General features: G+C 47.9%; 1 protein-coding gene across 5 annotated transcripts; it reads right to left on the bottom strand.

Annotated features, from left to right (window-relative positions):
- Nucleotides 1-13: 13 nt before the first annotated feature.
- rfx2 (regulatory factor X, 2 (influences HLA class II expression)) lies at nucleotides 14-24,105 on the bottom strand. Of its 5 annotated transcripts, none has more exons than XM_076031248.1 (12): nucleotides 23,952-24,105; nucleotides 13,978-14,086; nucleotides 11,532-11,617; nucleotides 10,446-10,716; nucleotides 8,697-8,771; nucleotides 7,704-7,885; nucleotides 7,402-7,521; nucleotides 6,542-6,663; nucleotides 6,225-6,343; nucleotides 1,091-1,203; nucleotides 814-965; nucleotides 14-165 (listed from the first exon to the last, which is right to left on the bottom strand). In XM_076031248.1, exons 2-12 carry the CDS (start codon nucleotides 14,083-14,085, stop codon nucleotides 35-37), a joined length of 1,479 nt encoding a protein of 492 aa, XP_075887363.1. In that variant the 5' UTR covers nucleotide 14,086; nucleotides 23,952-24,105; the 3' UTR covers nucleotides 14-34. The 5 variants fall into 5 exon arrangements, with proteins under 5 accessions (XP_075887363.1, XP_075887366.1, XP_075887367.1 ...); XM_076031251.1 differs by having other exon boundaries at nucleotides 11,532-11,614; XM_076031252.1 differs by lacking the exon at nucleotides 23,952-24,105 and adding an exon at nucleotides 23,412-23,593 and having other exon boundaries at nucleotides 11,532-11,614.
- Nucleotides 24,106-24,654: the final 549 nt, after the last annotated feature.

Here is a 24,654-nt window from a genome sequence, read left to right as displayed (position 1 = left end):
AACGCACTGCCCACAAACACAGGACTAAACGGTTTTACTCGCAGGAGGCATGAGAGTTCTTCTGTACCTTGGTGCGGATGATCTCTTGAGGGAAGTCGGCCATGGCGTTGGTCAGCCAGCCCTCCAGGCTTTTGGCAAAGTTACGGATGGCCTGAGTGAGAGTGCCTGGAGAAGTTCCGAGGTGTGTTTAGTGGGTGAAAAACGGACTGCAGCAGGTCTCATTCAATATGCGTTTGTTTTTTCGGTGGAGGTTGCCATGTGAGAAACGTAGGCCTTGAGGACACAAGCATGGGAGTTTTTGTTTGGTGACTCGTGGTTTTTTGTTGTTTTTTTTTTGGAGGGGAAGTGAGGGGGCAAAAAAAAACAACAACTTTAACCAACTTGAAACTCTAAATACTGACATGACCGTCCAATGTTTAGCATAGCTAGTTTTGCTAAATTATAAACAAATATATACATTAAAAAAATGTTTCAGAACCAGTACCCTCTTACTTTTTATTTGAGTGATGGAGTTGAATCAGTACTTTTACCAGAGTATTTTTTTATGACAAAAGTATCCATAAAGTTGCATTCCAAATTCTTAATTGTTTGGGGAGAAAAAAGTAACGCATTCTATTTTATGTTCTTCACCCTAATGGTTCATGGGGAGATACAGAATCCTCCCATCATACAGCGGAACTGAAGAACTCCACTCACTATTCAAACATTTCACAGCTTGAACAGAACCACAGATCAGCCGCTCGGCTCATGAGAATCTGAGCGCGCCGATGAAATAGTCGCATTACTGGTGTGGAGTGAAACTGTGGCACTGACTGGGAACAGGACGCAGCACGTCCGGGATGAGGATTTCCACCAGGGCCTGGTACAGAACGTGGTCGCAGCTCCTCATCCATAGCCTGACCGGTTCGTATTTGCACAGGGCCACCAGCTTCTCCCTGGGGATGACACTCTCGGGATCCTCGTCGCTGCGACACAGACAGAAGCAGAAGATCGGAAAGAGTGAACACTTGCATTGGGGGGGAAGGGGGGGGGTTGAGGACTGCACACAACGCAGAGGTGGACAAACGAGACAAGCGCTGCGCTCTCTGACCTGTTGGAAACGGCGGTGCTGCCGTCACTAGATGGCGGTGTTGAACACCAAAACGTCTGCCAGAGTTTCTCGATGTAGTGGAACTGGAGGTTCATCACCACATCCAGAGTGGCCTGTAGGGGGCGAGTAGAGGGGAGGGAGGGAGGAGAGGAGAGGGCGGGGGAGGGGGAGGGGGAAAGAGAGGGAGGGAGGAGGGGTGACAAAACATACAGAGCTGAGCCATGGCAACCAGACACACAACAAAGTTCCTCCAGGCAGGCGGGCGGGCAGCAGCAGCCTCTGGCTCTCCTGGGTAGACAATGAGGCAGCTTCAGCTCGGCTCTGCGCACATTAATCATCAGGAGGAGCCGCTCGCTCACTCACTCACCTCCTGCTTCCCTACAAAGTTTGGTTCCGTTTTATATTTAACCTGCTCGCGCTTTTCTCTTTTTCTCCCCCCCTCCCCACCCGGCTACCACTTCATAGTGGATTAACCACACGTTCCTTGTGTGTGCGTTGGTGGCCTCCCCTCCTTACAGTGCGCTGTGCGCTGACCTGAACCAACCCATCTGACTTCCTCTTTCCTCTTCCTATGTGCATGACACTCGGAGGGAGAGCAGAGAGCGCGTGCGCGCCGCTGCTGCTCGAAAAAGGGAAACGAGGGGAAGATTCCGCGCAGTAAAGTACGCAAGAGGATTAGTGCCACAAGAAGAAGAGAGAGAAAATGTTACAGGACGTTTTCATTTCGAGTTTTAAGTTGAAATTTCGTGAATAAAGTCAAAATTTTGTGACGAAAAAAAACAAAAAAAAACAGCAAAAACCACACAACCCACAGTCACCAGGAAACTGGCAAAAACGGAAGTACTCGACTATTTCGACTTAAACATCGACATTTCAACTTTATTCTCAAATTGGAAACTTGGCCCTAATCCTCTTCCGTAGTAAAGCCTGGAGAACAACTTGATTCTGATGGATTTTGCATCTCCTACACTACACAACCCTTGACCTCTGCTTCAGGTCCAAGCCAGAGCAACTTTAAAACTACTTTCATGAGAGCAGAACCGAGGGGGGGGGGGGGCTGTAACCCGTTAGCCTGGGTCAACAAGAGACGGGCTTCACACTCTTCTATCTTTACACACCCCACCGGGTGCTTCTTCCCGCTCGGAGATTCTCTCCTTTCTTTTCTTCTTTCTTCTTCTTCTTCTTCTTCTTCTTCTTCTTCTTCCCCCCTCCAACTGGCGGGAGTCGTGCGCGCCGCTGGATCTTGTTACACGGCCGCGTCGACTTCAATCACACGATATGTTTTTGCTTCCTCTTGCAGCCGTTGCCGTAGCAACCTTGTTTACGGTCGCCCCGGGCAACGGTTGAAAACACAGAAGTCCAAAACAAAAAAAAAAAAGGAAAAAGAAGGGGGTGGGGTGTGGGGGGGGGGAGAATTCCCCATCCCCTCTAAACAAGTGCATCTCTCCCTCTCTTTCGCACGACAACTATAAAAAAAAAAAAAAAAAAAAACGTGACGGAGGAGAAATCACATGTCGGGGGGCGGGGGAGGGGGGGAGCGGAGAGAGAAAACGCAGCTGATGTCTCTGTTTGAACACGACCATGCGTGATTTACTACCCTGAAAAGCGTGTGTTCAACGCCTAATCGTTTGTGGTTAAAGATTAATTAGAGGCGCGCCTGATTCCCGAGAGGCTCGCTGCCATGACGAAAACAAACACACGGCGAGCGGCACAAACACCTGGACGGCGGCTCAGCGGGGTGGGGTGGGGTGGGGTGGGGTGGGGTTGGGGGGGGGGAAATAAAGAAATGACAGTTGTAAAGCGCTCGAGTCGTGCAATCATATTACAGCCAGGCTCTCGCAGGGGCAGAGCCGGAGATTTTTTTTTTTTCCCCTGGGGGGGGGGGGGGGGTAAGTACTCGCATTCTGTACTCAAGTAGAAGTACAGGCACTTGTGTAAAAAAATACTGTCTGATTCAACTCCTTTGCTCGAGTAAGAGAAAGAGAGTGCAGGTTCTGAAGTGTACTTGTGATGACACTGCAGGCCAATACCAGACCACTGCTAGTGCTGGCCCACTGGTATTATACAGCACAGGTACAGCGAAGACTACAAATCCCAGAATGCTCTGCTGGTATTTTGGCGCTTCAATCAGGACAGGGTGTTCATTGAAGGATATCATTATGATGACTCCATTGGTTTTATTGTTGTCATTTTATTTTTGCAAATAAAAAAAGGAGGCATATGGTTTTTATTTACATTTTTGATGAGTTTTTTTTTTTATTTGAAATTTGATTCTGCATGTCTGAAATATGCATTTATTTATTGTACAGTACAAAGCTCCACTTGTGCCATGTTCAGCGTTGAAGCATTGTTGGGGGTCCATACAAAAAGCTACAGTGATCCATCCAATAAAATATCAGCGTTGGACCGCGACTTTGTCCAGGCTTTTACATTTAGTGCCCCCTGCGTGTTGGAGTTGGACACCCCTGCTTTAAACAGTTAAGGGACCTGTTGGTTAATGGCAACAGCCCCCCCGCCCCCCCCCCCCCACACACACACACACACCCCGGTGGCTCGCGGGAGGAGGGAAAAACAAAAGTTGCGGAGAGATTAAACGAGACGGCGGCGACGCGAGTTGTGAGTGACACAAACGTGGCAGCGGACAAGGCACCCGGGAGCCCGTGCTCCCCGTCCGCAGACACGGCGACGCACAAAGGCCTGAGAGGAGGCCGCCACAAAGACGGCGAGATGTCCGCCCGGTTAATTGGCATGTCTTGAAAGCCGCGCCGAGATGAAAAGACGGCGCGAACAAAGGCGGCGCGGTGAGAGCGGACAAGGGGAGGGCAGGGATAATATGATAAAGCCACAGCCTCCCCACTTTAATCACAGCCTCTCTCTCTCTCTCTCTCTCTCTCTCTCTCTCTCTCTCTCTCTCTCTCTCTCTCTCTCTCTCTCTCTCTCTCTCTCTCTCTCTCTCTCTCTCTCTCTCTCTCTCTCTCTCTCTCTCTCTCTCTCTCTCTCTCTCTCTCTCTCTCTACCGAAGAGCCCCAAAAGTTTAACGTGGCGCTCGTCTCACTGACAATGGGGTGGTTGGTGGGTGGGTGTGGGGGTGGTGGTGGGGTGTGTGCACCCCAGGTGGCTGCTATTCAACTCACTTAAATTCCCGCAGCCATCGAGAGACTACGGCTGATCCTCGGTAAACTGTGAAATTCCATTATGCAATAATACAAAACATATTTATAGCTCATCCTGCATGTGTTTCCCCTGATTGGAGCCGATCCGCTGGATGTTGACTCGCACAGCTGAGCCTGCTGCTCCTCGTCAGGCTGCCACTCCAGGTTCTACCAGTCCCCCCGACCCCCCCGTAAATGAACTACTACCAACTACCAACAGGCTCGCGACTGATACGCACCTCCCCGGCTGTCTACCACCTCCAGAGGCCTTAGAGGTTTTTTATTGTTATTGCTGTATTTATTGTTGATGTTGTTCAGAATCAGAATCGTGTTTATTGCCAAGTTCGTTTTACACTTCCAAGGAATTTGCTTTGGTGCGGTTTGCGCAGGAACTGTTTATGAGAACAGTTGCCGTTGGGAAGAAGCTGTTCTTGTGTCGGGAGGTTGCTGCTGTTGTTGCTGCTATCGGCACACCTAGCGTTCATACTGTTACTGTCTTGTGTGTCTATTGCTGCTGTAACACCACTTATTTCCCCCTCGGGGTATCAATAAAGTTCATTCTATTCTATTCTATAGTTCTGCCAGAAAACAAAACAAAACAAAACAAAACCTGAGCCGAGACCAAGGTGGTGCAGTCAGTGATCCTGCTCTCCGTGTCACACCCAAACCAAGACCCACGCAACGTGTTGTTGTTGCCATGGTTACGGCCAGTTTGTCGTGGTTTCAAGTGTGTGTTCAGGTGCTGTCATGAGAATGTCAAACCCGCGGCCACCCACAAGCGAGAGAAGGGGATTTTATTTCTCCTGATGTGAAGACGGTCAAACCTATCCTGAGACGGAGACAGCGGTTGCTCAGGCTGCTAACTACAGCCTTCGAGTGCATGGAGGAAATGGTAGATATGTAGAAAAGGAGGGAAATGTCTATATCTATTCAGATAATCAGTGAAATGAGTGGTTCATTGTCGTAGCAGCAAATGAGAGGTGGGTTTCTCTGAATGAAACCACGATACTGGAGAGAATCGACAAATCTTTCTTAAGACCGGAAGCCGAATGGAGCCGCCACCGTGTTGTGAAGTACCTCCGTGTTTATGCTGAGTCATCTCGTTATCGCAACAACCAGGCCTACGTCGTCTTAATGGTGTAATGAGCATATTAACGCATACGTTTGTCCGATTATTGCGTAGCCTCGTGCCGGGCGTGGGTTGGATACCCAGCCTCCGGACTTCTTCTCTGCACTCAGAGACCGCTCCATCTAAAATTAGAAGATTAAAAATATCTGGTGCTTCTCCTGAGGCCGTCATGCGCTGTACCCTTAAATAATGGCTGCTGGAGCAGGAGTAAACAGCCTGCTTGTAACAGACTAATCATAGAGACGAGCTGACACACTTTCTTGCAGCGTCTGGCGCAGCAAGACATTTCTCGAAAAACTGGTTCAGAATAAACGGCCGTCCCTGGGTGTCATGAACGGAGCGACTGCTCAACAGCGTGGCGGAGTGAAGGTCAATAGCAAGGGATTGAAATAGTAGAACTACTCAAAAGGGCTGAATGAGCAATGTACTGACTAAGAGCATGAAAAACAGCTGAACACACTGGTTTATCTAATAGCAAATATCTGATCCCTATTTGGACATGTTGTCTTAATAGGGATCAGGCAGGGATTATGGGCAATTTTCACAATGAAAAAAATATCCTACAACAAATGAAAACATTTGCTTGATGTAACAGGTGGTCTATGTCCACCTTGGTGAACTTGCAAGGACCAAACAGTCCGGGCTGGTTATTTTAGCCACTGTCAACACTTTGGACATTCAGCCAAAACCATCATCAGCACTGCAAGCCTTGCCTTAACCCCGGCTAAACCCCAGCAGGCCACTTTCTTCATTACATTCATACTGAAGTCTCTCTGCTCACAACATTCAAACGCTGTCTTGCAGGTTTTCCAGGGTGCGCTGGTGGAGAGTTGTGCACGGTGACAGGACGTACCTCGCAGTGGTCTCTGTAGAGAGTCTGCAGCTTCTTGATGTCAGCCATGCTGATGCGCTCAGGCAGAGGATGAGCGCCCAAGTCAGGAGAAGGAAATGGAGGCAAGGTGTGAGATGTATCTGCATAAAGAGGGGGGGGGGGGGAAATGCAGTCAGCTGTCACTCCTATTACTCCGAAAGATGCAAACACGCACACGCGCACACACGTTAGAAAATGAATAAGTTCTGCTGAGGGATGCAGAAGTGGGCGATCTTCAGTTTGAAACATCATCTGCAGGCAAACAGCTGCAGTGGGAGCCGAGCAGCTCCTGTCTGTACCTATGTACTGCTGGTGATGTTGGCTCTGGGCGGCCACCGACTGCTCCGGAGTGCTGCTACAGTGCTGAGAGCTGCCACACAGGCTGTCGGACATGCCGTCCACCTTCTGGAGGGGCTTGAACCTGAAGCAGAGGACAAGGGTTGAGTTTAGCACACAGGACACAAGACACACAACGCTATCTGGTTTACTTCTTTGTTTTCTGCATCAGTGCACCGAGTGATAAATGAATGCTTGCTCCAGTTTTGAGGGAACACCAAGTGTTAAGACACAGTCGAGTGCGTGAGCCTTGTGTCGCCCCACAGTGTTTACGTGGTGTTGTGATACAACCCAGACTGCGCCGCTACGTCAGGGACTCACAAACGAAACCACCGAAGTTCACAAAGAATTTCAGTGTGTTCAAATTTTAACGTCACAAAACCGTCATTTTCAGGGTTCAAAGAGAAACATGGGAGAGGAGAAAAAAACAAAAAAAAACAAAAACACGACTGCGTGAGCCAGTGTTTCCACACGCGCGAGAAAATAGAATCATGTGTTCCAGTCACAATGCCGGGCGGGCGGCTGTTCCTGGCAGCTAAACCCAAAAGAACTCTTGATTGCGATGGGAAGAGACAGGAGGTGAAGCGCGGCACGCGGTGGGAAATAACGGGAAAGGAAAGGAAGTGTGACGGGGAAAATGTCATTTTCGCGGTGATCTTTATCAGAGGGGAAAAAGTCAAATTATTCCTTGTGACGGGGGAAAGAAATTTGCTGTCGGGAGAACCGGGTGCAAGCGGCGCAGAGAGAGAGAGAGAGAGAGAGAGAGAATCAAAATGGAAAAAGGAAAAAGGGGGACAGTGCCAAACGGGGATGGAGCGCTGACCTCTGCTTCTGGTGGACAGGCTGCTGCCTCATGGCCATGTACTGCGTGTCCTCCTGCAGCCGGTTGAGTGGCGAGTCGGGCTTCACCCGGATGCCGTAGTAATGATACTTGGAGTTCCCTCTGGTGGATTCGGGGAGAGAGAAGGTAGAGAAGAAGAGCGGAGTAATGACCATTATTATCCTCTCCTGTCCGTCTCGCTACACCTCGCGAGCGCCATCATACTCGTCACACGCTGGGTTACGTGATTACTGTCATCAGCGGCGCTTTTTCGCCGTCCATCTAACCGTCTCCCACGTTTGTACCTGGTGCCCAGGCGCCGCGTCCTCAGGCCCATGAAGACGGAGCGGATGAGCTTGCCAAAGGAGGCCGCGTTGACCGGGTCCAGTTTCTGCTCCTGGCAGTGACGCAAGTAGTGGTTGTACAGGGAGCAGCGGGGCAGGCTCACCCCCTCCGCCGTCTCGTAGTTGTCCAGCAGCCACTGCAGCTGAAGACAGACAGCAAGGACACGGAGCCACACAGAGTGCAAGTGAGACCAAAAAAATCAGACGGATAGAAAACAGCGCAGGGAACAGGCTGGATACGGCGAGAAGCAAACACACCGCACGCACTCCACACACAGGACAAATCAAACGGTGGCCATTTCCAGGAGGTCGAAAACAGAGCGGAGTCGCACTCGGCCATTAACATCCCGGCTGAAGAACTTTCTAACGGCTGCGCTGCGGCACGGCTGATTGAGTAGAACACTCAAAATGTCTGAAGTGCGAGATGTTCTCCCAGAGTCTCCGAGACAGTCAACGCTGAGGAGGACACGGTCACCGCAATCATACAAAATCTGCATAAAAATCAGATTGAAATCCAATTTGCAAATCAGATTTTCTGTCGACGAGTAGTTTTCACACAGACGACATGAAGACGGCGGCGGCCCGGGTCAACGGCGGGCATAGGGGGGGCAGCGTGTTTGTCAAAAATGGCGGTAAAAAATCAGGGGGGCGTTAAAATACATTAGCATTTCATTGTTGCTGCTGTAATGTGATGAGACTCCTAAAAAAAAAAAAATAAAGTTTCTAAAGTTTTGCTTTTGTTTTTAAAAAGCTCATGCAGAGAGATTTGGAACGCACAAGAGACAGTCTTGAGCAATTAAGCAATTAAGAATGAAATGCATTCAGACAACGGGTGCAGGAGGTAAGTGAAAGTTGGCAGGAGGGTAGTGTGCAACGCTTTGAAAACCACAAGCTGGAAACACCGCCAACAGAGGGGCTGTTGTCCTTTTCAAAGAGAGTTCCTGGTTGACTTACATGGCTGTTGAGCAGGCTGCTTTTGTGACTTGCAATTCCTTCAGACTTTTGGAGGTTTTCAATCGCCATTTCAAGCTAAGGAAGGAAGAAGCATGCAAAAAAAAAAGAGGGAAGAGGTAGAGAGGTGAGAGAAAGAAAAAGAAAAGGGTCAGAAATAAGCAGGGGTTTATATGTTGTTGTTGTTTTAAAAAAATAAAAATAAAAGAGACGCACATAGAGACTCGCACGCGCCCATAAAGAGAAAATATTACAGGAAATAAAACTGTTAACGAGCAGCCAGGTCTCTGCATTTCCATAAAAATCAGTCAGTATTGCAGCCAATTCTATTACTGCTTGACAAAGGCATGCAAATCAAGGATCTGGTCGGGTTAAGCTGCTCACTAAAGATTTGTGTCCAGACGCTGTGATGTATGCAAATAGGAAGCACAAACAGAGGCACAGGTCATGTCAAGTTCTGGGACACCAAGCCAACAATGCATACCCTCCACCCTGTTGCACACCCCAAAAATTCACTTGGGTGACACTTGAACCCCCTCACCCAAAAGAAAAATACAAGGAGTGAATTGTACTTGAATTAAAGCAAAAGGGCCGTGGACTCAAAACACTCTGGCGCATTGTTCTTTAATTTGGACAACTGGCAGGAAAAGTAGATGATAAAACCGGGGACATTCTGTTGTGCTGTAGAAGAGAACAGAGTCCAAAAAAAGGGAAAACACTATGTGGTTTTACAGCCAAACTGGAGACACAGGCAAATAGGGAGGAGGAGGGAAAAAAAAGAAGTCCCAGCCCCTAAGAAGACTCCCGAAGGCTCTCGGCCAAATGGTAATGAGCCCCAGGGGTTGCTTTGTTTCACAGGGTGCTCAAGTGCCTGTGAAACCTCTGAAACAAGGCAGGGCTGAATTATTTAAACCAGTGTCCCGAATCTCCGCACCCTCCGCTCGCTGTCTGTTACTACAGAGCCAGCGGGGCCCCAGAACTCAGGTTCCTGCGAAGTCCTTTCAGGCTTCAGGACTGCAGCCAGCCTGGACACAGACTCAGGTGGCAACTGGGTGACGCCAGCGGGGTGCGTTGCACGTCACATGGTGATGGAAATGAGAGTTGGTGGTAAAAAAAAAAAAAAATTGTTTAAATCTGATTTACTTTGGAGGGTAACGTGATTTAGCCACAAGGAAATGACAAAAGCAATCTTGGTCAAGCACTGGTGTGTTACTGCCCTTTAACAGCCATAACCGCATTATGCAGAATGCACCTTATAAGTGTTTGCTGTTAATAATGTGTGTCTACAGCCTGATAATGAAGTCAGAGAAAAGTCCATCCTGATCTTATGTTTGCTCCACCTGGTAGAAGGTGTGAGTCAAAGCACACTGGAAAATCAACCCCTTGTGATGTCACAAACAGGGGAAAAAAAGACACCTCACCCAACGAAATATGCGGAAGGTAGAACAAAGCAGGAGTTTTAGCAGGAAGCTCGATACGCTTTGTTTGTTTGCTTGAGATTTGATTCTTGAGTCTTTTGGATCGTCATCGATCGGTCATTCAGTGATGATCTGAACAGGTTAATATGGTCCTCATCACATTCGTCCAGCAGAACAAACCAACACCATTTTAATACTTTATCCGTGGTGGACTGGAGCGAAAATTGATCCAAACCCTATTGCTGCTTTATTTGGAGTTGTGCCTCCTCTCAAAACAAACAAAAAAACAAAACAACAAAAAAACAATAAACAAACCAACACCAATGCTGCTCACCATGACCGAGGACGAGCGTGACGAGTGTGAAATGTGGTTTCTGCTGCCCTCCATGTTGCCCCCGTGGATCAGGTAGGTGCTCCCGCCGGAGATGATGTGACTGCTGCCCACGTCCATGGCGATGCCCACCATGCCGTGGGTGGGCACGGCGCCGCTGGCCGAGGAGACCACCGTGGTGACGTGGGCCCCGCCGGCCTGAGAGTCAAAGTAGGGCCCCCCGCTGTTCTGCCCGTACAGCTGGGCGTCCGGGTTGTAGGAGTAGGCCGTCCGGCTGGTGGGAGGCGGGATCGAGGAAATTTAGGCAGCACAGTGATTTTTCTGACGGCGACTCAGAGCAGAGAGCTTTTCACGACAAGCCAGAACTAGACGATTTGTCAATAGTATGAAATAATAAGTACAAAACTGCAGAAACGCTCATAAAATATTCAAAAACAAATTTGCGACTGGATCAAGCAGGAAACTGACTGTCTTCAATTCAATATTTTGATGGCGCCTAACACACCGTGGACTCCAAAAATGTTGAGCCAAGTGATTCTGTAAAGTCTCTTCTCTTAACTTAATTTGTGGGTAACTCAATGATAGCATCAAAAACGGATGACTATTATTCGGGCTTGACTGAGCTGAGCTAATCGGTCAAATACAGCACAGTGTACGGTACCTGCAGACTGACATGCCTCTGCCTTGGTTTCCTTTATCGTAATTAGGGATGTTCACAATTAATCGATTATCAATTGATTGTGTATTAAGAACTTTAAACACTGGCAGTAGGTTTTCAGTAGGTTTTAATTTAACACTGCTTGTTAAAATCACTGTAACAGGGTAGTGGCAGGAAAGAGCAATTCACCTGTAGATACTGTGATCGGCAGAACATACCCAGAATAAGTTACTTTTAAACAAGAAAAAAAAAAGAAAGAAAAGAAAAGTGACCAATTTTTTTCATAGTGAGATTTAGGTTCTCGGGAAATATCGCTGCTTATCAATTAATCATTAATCGATCGACAAGGTCAATCAACTAACGATTTACGAATGAACTGATAATTTGCATTCCCTAGTCGCAATTATGGAGCAACAACAGCGAGCGCTTACATGGTGCCGTTGGTGTAGACGGCGTCCCCGCCTTCACCCACGTACTGGACCTGGGATGGATAGACATGTTGTACTTGCTGCACCTGCTAAGAAACAACAGGCAATTCAGTGTGGAAGCAGGAACAATTTTTTTTTTTTTAAATGTGCCTTTTGCGTGAATGAAGTCGAATTGCAACTATGATTGCAAATTTGAGATACTCTGTCTTTTGAAATTATATAAATGCTGCATGCAAGAAAATACACTTCTTTTTTTGTGTAGGCATGTGCACACCTCCGCAGAGTGCATGTGGAGCGCAGTGAAAAACTCTGTAGACCCCCTTTGCTCTCACAAATAATTGCAAGAATAGAAATAAAATAAGAATTTTACTGAACAAATTTTTTTTTTTAACAATATGCTGAAAAATGTGTTCTTTTCAAACTAACGCAACGTAACAATCAATTATCTGACATCACTTTAATAATCAATTATTCACAGACAGTTCTGGGTGGCTGAGGGGACACTGGCAGCAGGCAGTCACTCAGTTCCGGCTTCCTGTCGGTGGACGTTACACCGACTGCATGATGCGTTTTCACTCAAGCCTCAAGGAAGCACCCGGGAGCAGCAGCAGGGTCACGGAAAAGTGCAGAGATGACAGGGAGGAGCAGCGGCGGCGGCAGCAGTGAGAAAGTCACCGTCATCCCCACAGACATTCCCAGCATACAACGAGAACAACAAAGGGCAACAGGCGTGTTACTGCGGTGTTACTGGTGCACGCAGGCGCCGGGCTGGGCCGGGCTGGGCCGGGCTGGGCCAGAGAAAGACACATCTGCGCACCTACGAGTGGCAAAGGAAGCAGTCGTAGCTGTCACAAAGGGGGCGCATGCTTTGGGAGGAGCGGCCTCTCGTTCGGCATTTAGGACGGGGGGGTTTGCCGAGTGAACGTTTCACCCGTTTCACCGTTTCACCGACCGGAGCGTCGGTGGCCAAGCAGTGCGGTGTGAGGAACTGTTAGTTGTACAGAGATCTGCAAATACATGCACATAAAAAGCCACACTCTGTGTTGAGTTGAGTTCAATGTTCCGGGTTCAACTGAAACGATGAACAGTTCCAAACTGTTAGCAGCTCAGTTTCTGTACCCAGAAGTGTTTTGGTATTTAGGGGTGCACAGATATTTTCACAGCACTGTACATGTAAGTACAGCACTGTGTACCTGCTGAGGACCTGTTGAGCCCTGGACCCTGACAGCTGCTGTACTTGTCCTCCCTTCTGAGCTGAGCCTGTGGCTTGAACCAGCACCCTCTGTTTGGATACAAGACATGGCTTCATTACATTGGGCGTGCACGCGCGCGCACACGCACAGGCGAGGCGTTGGCCTGTCATCACGCGCTGGATGACGAGTGGCCGCTGTGTATCGATCATTGGCTGCAATGACACAAAGCCCCCAATTGGAACTCACTGTAGGCGGTGGACGTTGGGTTTTTAGAATCAATTCTGGTTTCATACAAGTGGATGACAGCTTTGACTGGCTGATTGAGGCCTGACCTCAGGCATGGGGTAGAAATGATTTAGCTATATTAAGCCATGATGATTATTGTGCACAAATCCATGACAGGCACAAGTGTGGGGAAGCTTGGGTGTGCATGCGTCAGTTTCTGTCAAATTATTCTGGCCTTTTGTGTGTCGTCACAATCTGCTTTTCTTTGGGTTGGTTTTTTTTTTGGTGTGTGGGTGATAAAGCAGATCCCCAAGTCATGATAAGGTTCAACCTGAAATGCTAAATTGCACCTTTAAACACAGTTGTAAACCTTTACGACTGATATTTGGATTAGGGGATTTTAATGTGGTTTTCTTTTTATTTCAGATCATTAAATCTTTTAGGATATTCTGAACAACAGCCTGCACAGAAGCACATGAGTCACGACGTAACCTCGCACGGCACTCAGCTCCATTTGGCAGCGTTGCAATAAAAAAAAAAAAAACTTGATCCAGCTGAGAGACTAACTAACTTAAAATAACACAACACAAAGACTTGCACTGGCCAGTTGAAATCTCTCTAAGCTATGCAGTCTTGTTTGGCTCCCGCCCATAATGAGATTACGGAGAAGGAGTTCAATGCCCTTATATGAGCCACCACAAAGGAGTGATGAAGACTTTATTTGCTTCCTGTTTTGGCAACAGCTCTCACCTACACCTTTACATACAATCAGTCAACATTTCAAACAGGCCTCCTTGGCCAACAGTCACTTGCAACAGAGAGATTTTAAAGACACCGGTCAGCGCAGCCTGGATCAGCACTCCACTGAGACACTTGGATTGTGATCAGAAGCTGAAAAAGTTGATTGATTGATTGATTGATTGATGGATTGCTTGATTGATATTTATGCAAACGAGGTTTCCTAACGTAAAAATGAAGTTTATTGAAGTTAAAGTACAAAAAGTAAATTAAAGTCAGAGGTTGACGCCCACCTGCTGGGATGCTGGGACAGGCTGTACCACAGGAGCCTGAGCTGATGAGGACGTCCGCAGTGCCGTCACACTGGCCGTGGTGTCCGACCCTCCCTCGGAGCTCTGCATGCTGGGATTAAAAAAAAAAACAACAAACAAAACAAAAACAACACAAAAAGATTAAAGAGAAAAAATTTTAAAAAGACAATTCGGCGAGGTAAACACTCTTCAGTTCCACTCGGGACATCAATGCATTCTTAGCACCCCATGGGGTTTGGCTGAGCCACATTCAGCTGAGTCAGTGGAAGCTCCAGAGCAGCAGGCCCGACATTTATTACTTCCATAACGAGCTGCCCGGAGCGGTAGAGCCCGCAAACAGCAAACAGTGAAAAAGTTGCCGAAGCGTATGTCAAGTTAGCGGCGGCGCTGATCTTTTTTCTTTTTTTTTCTCTCTCTCTCTCTCTTTTTTTCTTCAGCTTTCCACTTGGTGACAATGTGCACTGCATAGCAAAGGGGGAGCTAAAAATGGAGCGACACAAAGGCTCTCTTTTTTTTCCAGAGACGGACAGAGGGGCTACGAGCGGGAATAAGGCAGGGACAAGAAAAGAATGGAAAGGGGGGGGGGGCGGGGGGGGATTGAAAAAAAACAAAAAAAAAAAACAACTTCCCTCCACTCCCCAAAAATGAAGTGGGGGGCGGGGGGCAGATGAAAATGGCAGCGGGGCTCCGGCCCCTGCCAGCCACTCTGACGATACCCAGCGTTTGTTTGGTATGAGAGCCGTTCTCCGAGGCTCCAATAATCCAGCTGATATGAGGAAATTCCTCAATGCTTTGTAAACGTTTGTCAGTTGCCATGGTGAGGAAGCCATGACGACCACCCCCAACTCAACCCCTACCCCTCCCCCCTGACTGGCTGCCCACCACCACCACCACCACCACCACCACCACCAACCCCTCCTCCGCCCCCCGGCCCCCCCACCCCCCACCCCCTTCACAAAGCTCTTTCTTGCGCTGGAACTTTCGAGTGCGAGAGCGAAGAGAAGAGGGGGAGGAGGATTAGAACGAGGGAGGGAGGGCGGGAGGGAGAGAGGCGCCGGTTGGGGGGAGGGGGAGGGGGAGGGGGGTGAGTGAGGGTGAGGGGCGAGCTGAATTGATTAGCCGGTAAAGTCAGGGAGCAGCAGAGAAAACAGCCTCCGCCGGGGCCGCAAGACACAGATTGTGTGCGACACGTCGCGGGTTAGTCAGGACACGCATTCTGGTATTTTAACAGGGGTTGGGGGGGGGGGGGGGGGCATCACTTGGGCTACTGTAATCTAGAGGAGGGGCAAGCAGTTGCGAGCAACAGGTGGAAATGCCTTCCGTCCGTTGGCTCTTTGAGAGAGCTACTCTTGCGTTGGCAAGGAACTCAAGCTGTTCAATTGGAGTAAATATGTATTTGATAAAAAAAAAAAAATGTTTTAAAGCTGCTTAAAACAACAAACAACTGTGAAAAGATGAAAAAGGGGGAACTTTTCGTGTGAGCAGTAGTACAATCTGGTAAAGTAAAGTAAAGTAAAGTAAAGGAGGGGTCTGGTTTGTGTTGGGATTCTGCATCACAACCACCGTGAGAGTGTACAGTACGTTTCAGCTCTGGGTGTGCCACCGCTGGCATTTTCCATGTGTGGAAATACTGCCACAGGCAAAGACGCCTCCTGCACGTCTGACAGAGCAGGAGGCCACTGTGCAATAACACTGCAGCAGTACTGCGTAGCATTTGCTTTGAGAAGAGTTACACTGGTGACGGTAAACAGCAAACACAACAGCATCAAGGAATCACCCCCCCCCCAAAGGATTGCCGCACCCCTCCCAGGCAGCCACTAGTTCCTTCATAAGCACACGGCGCTATTAGTCCACACATGCTAAGATCCTGAAATTTCATCATGGCTTCTTTTTTTCTTTTTTTTTTTAACTAATAAATACTTTGTTGTTCCATCATTGTTTAAGTACTCGCAACCATTACCACAGAAACGTAAGGCGAGGAATCCGGATTCTAAAGGTCACCGTAATTCTCATGCGTGCGTCCACGGCGAGGCATTTCTCTATTATGTGTTACCTTGGGTTATAAATACACTTGCAACAATCTCATCATTTATGCTCCGACTTGTCATTTCCACAGGAAGAAGTGACACGAGCCTGAGGGGGCCGGGGGAGGGGAGGCGGCATGCCAGGACGCGCTACATGAGGGGGCGCGGCGATGGGCACCGCGCGTATTCATCCATTATGGCTCAATCAGGCGCCGGGGTCTTTGATGGCTACGGTGGGCCGTGCCAAACCACCGGGGTCGACGGCGGAGACACGGGAGAGAGTGCCGGCGCACATGTAACCCTGCAAAGGTTAAAAGCCGCACAAATTTCACCGCTAACAGCCCTGAGAGGCGCAAATGGCCGATGATGGGCAGCGGACGGCAGGAGGAAAGTGCTGCTGTTGCTGCTGCTGCTGCTGCCGCCGCCGCTGCTGCTGCTGCTGCTGCTCGAGCGAGGGCGCAAAGTAATTTTGCGCACGCAAGCCTCCTCGCGTCAGGCCCGTAAGCCCCGCTTTCATCTGGGCAAATCTGACACGAGCGTTTGAGGACGCCATGGCAACACACAACTCTGTCCTTGGCGGCTTGGACAACGACACAGAAACAAGGGGGGAACTTTTTTCTCTCCCTTTTTTTGGTTTTTGGAGAAGCCTGAAGCTTCTTCTTCAGACTGTGGCTGTGAGTACTTAAGCCAAAGAAAGTTACAGAGCAGATCTAAACGTCTGTCACTGCTGACAAACCTCGGTCGGGGGGGTTTGGGGGGGGGGGGGCAGAGGGGGGCAAGGAGGGGGGCGAGGAGGGGGGGGGGGGGACCTCGATCGGAAGAAAAACACATACAGATGTTCAATTAGAAGCCGGAGCCGGCGGTCTTGGCTCGTGTTTGCGCCGGCCCACATTGTTTGCGGAGCAACAACGGTTGCCGCTGGCAACACTGTCCACTCCCGTTTCCAGGAGCCTGTTGCTAGGCGACCGGCAGAATACTTCCCAAACCAAACAATGCCCCCCCCGCCACCACCACCGCTCCCCACCCCCCACCTCCCTGCTCTCTCCACCTGATCCGCTCGTAGCGCGCCACGTAGCGAAACTTACCACAATAAATACAGTGTCAGCTATTAATTTCTGACGGCAGGAGACGGTGGTGGTGGTGGTGTGTGTGTGTGTGTGTGTGTGTGTGTGTGTATGGGTGGGGGGGGGGGGCGCCTTCTTCCTGTGCTGCAGTTACATAAAGAAGTGCAGACTTGTTGCTCCGCCAGAGAGCAACGCGAAGAGCTGCTCTGCTGTAGAGCTGCCTGCAAGGACTGTTTAAGTCATCAAACCGACCTCCGTCTATTCTTTAAGGTTATTTTAAAGTCACAGCTCGGGGGGGGGGGGACCTAAAACAACCGCTTAAACAGAGGTTCCCTGTGCAGCGACGATGGCAAAACAACTTGAGCAGAGCGACAGATTCAACGACTCGCACTTCATTTATTTGCAACTGTTGCATTTACCACAAAACCTATGCATTTGCTGTAGGGCTGCAATGATTAGTCGACTAGAATCATGGGACAAGTTTAGCCAACAATAGTTCACTTGGGTAAATGCCACTTTACGGCAATTAATTAGTGAATTACTGCCCCTGTCAATACTGACTTGTAACAGTTGTCACCCACCAACTGTGTTAATTAGGGCATATTAATTCGATATCTGAGTTACGTTTAAGGTATTTAACTGTGATAAGAAATTACATATAACCTTTAAATCTTGAATCAATATACCAGTATGAGATACATATGTTTTACGTTGAAAAATATGTCGACACAAGCTTTGTGTGTCATTATTTTGATGCATTTGCTTGAAAACGTCAGAGGACAACAGCAGAACACAGGTGTGAAGATTTAAGCGAGTTCGGTTAAACAGAAGTCCAAAATAGGTGATAAACATAAGGAAGATAATCGTGACTAATTGAAAACTAATCGATAAATTAGTCGACAACAAAAATAATCGCTGCAGCCCTATTTTGCTGTGCGGCGAAGGCTCGATTTATCCAACGCCGTCAATCCAACGTTCTTAATTGACGGAAACAATTCAACTGCAAAGCAAATCCGCTGTCACTGGGAAGGCTGAAGAAAAGAAAAGAGTTTAAGAAAAACATCCAGAAGACTGGCTTTCAAGGGGGAGGGGGACCAAGCCCGTAAGATCACAGAGGCGCACGCGTCACTGACACAAAGGGCGAATTAAGATATGATAAGAGATTTCCACAACAGAGGGCTGTTCTTCAAGCCTGTCTCATTAATTCACGGCTAATCCAATCAAAGGCAGCCCTTGGAGTCTGCAGATGGCAGAGTTTGAGAGTGGCGGTGGTCGTGGCGGAGGAAGGGGGAGGGGTGGAAGGTGGGGGGGTTGTGCGGGGGGGGGACGCTGAGCAGAAACAGCAGCAGGCACCCGCTGCCTCCCTCCTTGTAGACGCTCCCCTCCCACCAACCCAGCTCACCTAACCACCTCTGGTCATCATCGCAACCTGTTCACCTTGTGCTGGCGACGACGAGGCTGGACGGCCTCAGAGAGAAGTGATCAAACGGTTGCCATGGAGACTTTGTGTGTGTGTGTGTGTGTGTGTGTGTGTGTGTGTGTGTGTGTGTGTGTGTGCATGTGTGCGTGTGCGCGCGACCGTACGCTACACAACCCCCCACTCCACCTTCTGTAACCCCCTCTGCAGCCTCGCAGAGGTAGAAAAGTCAACGCCCACTCCTCACTCTGATCATATTATTCAAACATGTCTACGAGTGATCCAAAGTGGACAAATAGCGGATTGTGAAAGAAACAAATCAACACTAGAAGTATTTTTAGGCCCAGAACAAGCCCCATTAATCGTCCAGCTCATTAATCAATCTGCCTCTGATGACGATTATCAGTCCGCATCATGATGATCAGAGCCTCGGCATGAATCTCACTTATCTTATTTTGTCCAAATGTTAATGATGAAGGCGGCAGCAGAGAGACGTCCAACAGCCACAGATTGAATCCCGCAGGAGCTCTTTATCTTTCAGAGAACGCCACGCATAACCGTCAAGTAATAACCGCTGCACAGCCTTCAGGCCGTTGAATTCGTTAGAGCTCTGCTCGCCGTTTTAAGACACTGACAGAACCTCGATTATAAATATACACAATTCATCTGCAGGGTTATGCACACTTCCCCAAGCAGAGAGAAACCTGGTAATCGATGTGGTTCTTCCAAAGAAACACACGCTTTTAAATATTGATTAATAACAGGACAAATATTGGAAGAAAAATCAGTATACAACATACACTCATTAACACATAACATGTAGTAGTGCTGATACACAATGCAAATATCTCAATAGTTACCCAACTTCAATGCATTGTGTGTTACATCTTTAAATTCTGAAACTTAGTGTTGTTGGCTTGGATCCTTATCTCTGCAGAACTCTGCAGTTCACAGTCACTGTCACAGATTGACGTGTTCTGGATTGGTTTGTTTCTCAATCAGAAAAAAGAAGGGTTGCATATCATCAACAGGATTTGCGCACTTCAGCAGGAAATCAGACTCATATTTTTCAATCATTGAACTACCCAACAGTCTGTCATGGTAGAAATAGAACATCAAAAAAAAAGATGCTGCTCTTCAATCATGAGATCCTTAAAGCAAAAATTAAGCAACCGGCTCGCATGCTGCACATGTTTTCAGATTTATTTTTTTTCCCCCCACACAGTGGAGCGGAAATGAAACTGTCTCGTGTAATGAATTATCTAGAAACTCTATAGATAGACACTGTATTTTTAACATTATACAGCCACCTGCTCAGTTTTAGCTTCCTGTTAAAAGTCCTGCTCTGCTCGTGTCTTCTCAGATGTTTAGGAGGAGACAGAAACAATGGAGCCACATGAAGTCCGAGGAGCCTCTGAGGGCATGCAAACACCTGGTTGGAGGTGTTATCACCTGCCGGGTGGAGAGGTATCACTGCCCTACGTGACATCACAAGGGACTGGGTTCCAGCACTGCGTGTATTCGTAGACACTTTCTAAGAAGAGAGACAACAAAACCATTTTTGCTGACCAGAACTACAGCTCACTTTTACGTTTGCACAATATGGAACCTTTGAATGTATGTTTTTGTGTATTGCAGGTTTTTGTCATGCATAACAATGTTCAATGGCCCTTTCGTTATTCAATATCAACACATTTTCTAGATCGAAGCCAGCGATCGAAGCTTTCCGATCAGCCCAATCCACCCAATCGCAGACTTCCTGAACATCATAGCCACATACAGTAGAATCAGTATCCTGACCTGCTTCTTTGAAACTCTGTCCAATTTTGGGGTGGGTCTTCTCTGACATGGACGCCTTTATATGGCAAATACACGTCTCCACCAACTAGCCAGAAACTTGACGGAATAAAGGGGAGTCTGGGGAGGGTGGGGGGTGGGGGGGCTGCTATGCTACTATCCGTGGTTGAAAGGGGCTGTGCAGGAAGGGGTGGGGTGGGGTGCCCAATTGTGATGCAAATATCATCCCCTTGTCTGTAGTTTGTTGCAGGAAATTTAATTAGCAGTTGTGTAGCCAGATACAAACAGGTGGAATGTTAAGAATGTTACTGATGACACGCACAGACGCAGACACACACACACACAGTGAGTGCAAAACATTTCGTTTCACAACAAGTTTGGACTTGTTGCCACAGCACAAGAGCCAATCAGCGACTGCATTTTTTTGAAGGCATATGACAGGATTTGTTTCCTCGTATCTAAGCAGCGCCAGGCCACAACGCTATCCACAATCTCTGCAACCGGAGGATGTGATGTGACAGTCACAAGCAAACTATTTCCCCCGTAAACGCATAATTGCAAAACATTAAGGGGACATCACTTTGAATGAAAATCACTTAACAAATTAGCAAGCCAATGAAACATTTCATGTGTACAAAAAAAACACTATTATTTTCCACTTAACAAGCCCCACGAGGCAAACTCCCCTCTCTGTTTTTTCCGCCTTGCTTCGTGATTTCCTGACGTGCCTCTGACTGGAGAAATGGGACGGCCCATTAAAAGCTGTCTAAATATCAGAGGATGTAAACACGCAGCTCCACTGGCGCAGTGGGAGGTGGATCTTACTCCCGGGGAGTGGAGTCTGAACTGTGGGTAGCAAATGAAAAAGTTGACGGCAGCAACGCATGGGGTCGGCTGTCTATATCAGTAGCAGGCTGTTGGATCGAGAGTTTCGCCCCGGAGGCAACAGCAGGCCTCATCAGGCTGTGCTAAATACAGCAAGCGGCAAACACACACATACACACACACACGGAGAACATGTGACCACAAGCTCTGTCAGGTCACTCACTGCCCCAGAGACCACTGTAGCTCTCCTATTGATAGCTCAACTGTAGGCAGTGCTGCAAACAAAAAAAGACACGCACACAAGACAATGACAAGCTTGAGCAAGCAACCTGATCATCTTTTAATGGTGATTCTCTCTCACTGAGAGATCAGCCAGTCGCGTTCAAGACAGATACTTGTTGCAAGCAATCAACACCAAGAACAAAACTGATCAAACAGCTAAAGGACCTACAATATGCAAAAGTCAGAGGGCTAAATGCTCTGTTTTCCTAGAGGCCTGTGGAGTTCGAGATACTTCACCACGTCAAGCGAGCACGACTAGAGACAAAAAATGAAAATTAGTATTACGTGGGAACATTAACGACTTGCCGAGCCAGACAGATCTCTGTTTTTCTAACCGCCTCCCTCGACTCTGCTCTCTAAGTTTCTGTCCGACCTGCCTGTGCAAGCCGGAGATATGCACCCTGACCACAAAGGAGGAGATGAAAATAAGCCAATTAAAAACACAGACTTGCAGAAGAATAACACAGCACCCCCTGGCCTGCTCTATTCCCCTTTCTCTTTTTTCCATAACGCTGGGTGTATTTGTGTATCAAGTTGCCATGTAAACATGAAGCGTCACGCTCAGAATGGGAAGGGGAGTGGAGTATGTGGGGGTTCCACGCAGAGTTCCAGCACAGTCATCGCTTCATTTTTTTTTTTTTTTCCCCTTTGGAGCCGCGGTGAGCTGTCCGACCAATCGTAGTTGAGCTCCCCTTTCTGACACTACAAAACAAGCTGAGTCATCTGGGTTTAAAATTCTACTAGGATTTTAAAATGTTTGCTATTTTCAGAAACAAACACCCAAATTCACCAATAATAAATCTGCAAAAATAAATAATTGACGAGTGTATTTTGCCTGACAAAACAGTTTTTGTGCGTGGATTCAGAATTTAGACAGGTCAGAAACAGTAACGTTAATTGGGAAATTTTATGCCACAAAGGTGCAACGCTTCAGTAGCAAACATGACAAATGGCTGAGCACTTGACAGCCATCTCCGAATGCACAGTTCATTTGAATTACCTTAGGGGTTAAACAGAGAAAAGACTCCTGACAGGAATGATATGCGAAGTTGGGAGTTTGGAAGCAGCCAGGGAAAATGAAGTGGGGAATTTAGCAGGGTAACTAACTATTGGTGGTTTCCTGTTATTGAAACAGCAACGACTAAAGTCAGCCTTAAAATTGGAAGCAAAGTCACACAATGTAAGTGCTGCCATCCAAAAAGGATGGAGTACTGCTCCTTCGTTTTTCCAGTAAAAAAAAAAAAAAAAAAAACTAGTTGCGTGCATTCGTTCTACAAATACAGTGTCAGTCAAAGTGGGAGTAAAAATAATAATAATAATAATCGTAAATTTGGTGAGCGGCAGCGGTGGAGAGGATATCGAGCAGTGGCGGTGCATCATTGAGTTCGTCTAAAACACTATACATGTAACGTTCTGTGCTGGTTTTACCTTCTTTCTTTTCTTTTCTTTTTTTTTTTTTAAAGAACTAACAAAACTAAGACGGCAGTGTGAAATAACCACCATAGCACCACCTAGCTGCGACACGTTCAATGACCCGAAAATCATATCAACATAAAAAAAAACAAAAAAAAAACATAAAAAACACGATTAAATCTGTCTCGTTTTAATAAGCGGTTTTAAAAATGTGATTGACCATTTTATTTGCTATAATCTTGATATAATCTAATCTATCACAGCTGTTCGGGCAGCCACGCAGTGATACTAAGCGTTGCCAATAGAACTTAATTCATGGAACTAACGAAAGCATAGTTCTATGAATTAAACCGTCAGTAGACTTGATTGTGGGTAAGATAGAAGCCGAGTCAAACTATGTGTTGAAACCGGTGACATCCTCCTGCTGAGTTCACGGTCTCCCCCCCCCCCCCCCCCCCCCGACCACAGCGGGCGTAGGGTTGTTTCCCCGAGCACAGTCGATGCTAACTATCGTTAGCTGCAAGTCCACCTGTTTGAATTGGCGCTCTGAGAAGAACAATCTGCTTAAAAAAAAAAGAAAAAAAAAAGTCTCACCGTATCGCCCGAGCCGGCGTTCACGAGGCAACAAGCGACCGAAGTTACACCCGACACTGACACACATCGCAGACGGGCTGCCGGAGTTCTCAGCAGTAGCGGCAGGCGTGAAGGGGCAGCGCTGACCGACCATCCATCCATCCAGTCACGGTTAGCTGGTGGAGGTGCGTTCACGTCCTCCGCTCACGTCGTGGCAACAAGTGTTGTCGTGTCGTGACGATACGTCGATTTCAGAGTTAGCGCCGCGTATGACAAGCCAGGAAACGTTGTCAGACGTCAAATTGTGTTGTTGTTTCTTCCCCCCCCCCCCCCCCCCCAAACTTACTTGTAACATGGGGAACAGTTGCCGACCCAGAAAGTGACCGCGAGTTACACCGGAGAGGTTGCAACTTGAATTTGACGGGGAGAAGAGGAAAGTTGTGTTGCGCGGAAAACACCAGACAACCCCCCGACGGCGACGTGCTCGACTCCGGCGTATTTCACCCCCCCCCTCTCGTTTCACGCAGGTATACAACTCATAAGTAAGACAATTATATTCACCTTTGCCTGGGTAAAAAAGTTTCTTCCTCTCTCTCCGTGACTTCCAGATGCTGCTGCAGCGGAGTGTTGCGCCCGTTGGTAAGTAACTGTCTCCACGGCTACAGTCACTATGGCGCAAGGGGGTCTCGGGGCAACTGTTGCTAGCCTCCGTCGGCTACGTCAGGGCTCTCACTATGACAGGGAGGGGCCACGAGAACACCGAGATCCCGCCCACTAACAGCGACGTGTCAGGCTCACACCTCTAGGTGGCGATATTAACCCGGTTATGATTTGCAGGACGCAGTAGCGTCGCTGCAACGCAACTTCTATAGCACGTCCATGCTTTTTTCTTTTCTTTTTGTTACTTTTTAGTACCTATTTACCTGCTGTCATAGACGTAAGCACAGGTGTTCATCACCATAAACATTGTTAAACAGCAACGGTAATGCATTCAAGACACGCAACCTGTTTTAAATATTCATATGCGTGGGTTTACTTGAGTTGAAAATGAGCTCGTGGGTGGGATAATTGCACAGCACAGCGTTCATTCAAAGGTACACATGAAGTGTAAAGCAATAAACCACCAATTATTGAATAAAATGTTCACATGCAGACGAGAATAGGGCTCCAGCCGAGTCTAACACATTTTTTTTTTTTTTTTTTTGTACAATACATATTTTGTGAACGAGTGTTTCTACGTCTTTTCCTTCTTCTGTAGGCACCG

The sequence above is a fragment of the Nelusetta ayraudi genome, unplaced genomic scaffold, assembly GCF_046127955.1.
Source record: "Nelusetta ayraudi isolate G7.1 ecotype Tasmania unplaced genomic scaffold, CSIRO-AGI_Nayr_v1 ptg000032l, whole genome shotgun sequence".
Taxonomy (NCBI): Eukaryota; Metazoa; Chordata; class Actinopteri; order Tetraodontiformes; family Monacanthidae; genus Nelusetta; species Nelusetta ayraudi.
The sequence above is the reverse complement of the archived record's forward strand: the minus strand, read 5'-3'. Positions and strand labels throughout refer to the sequence as shown.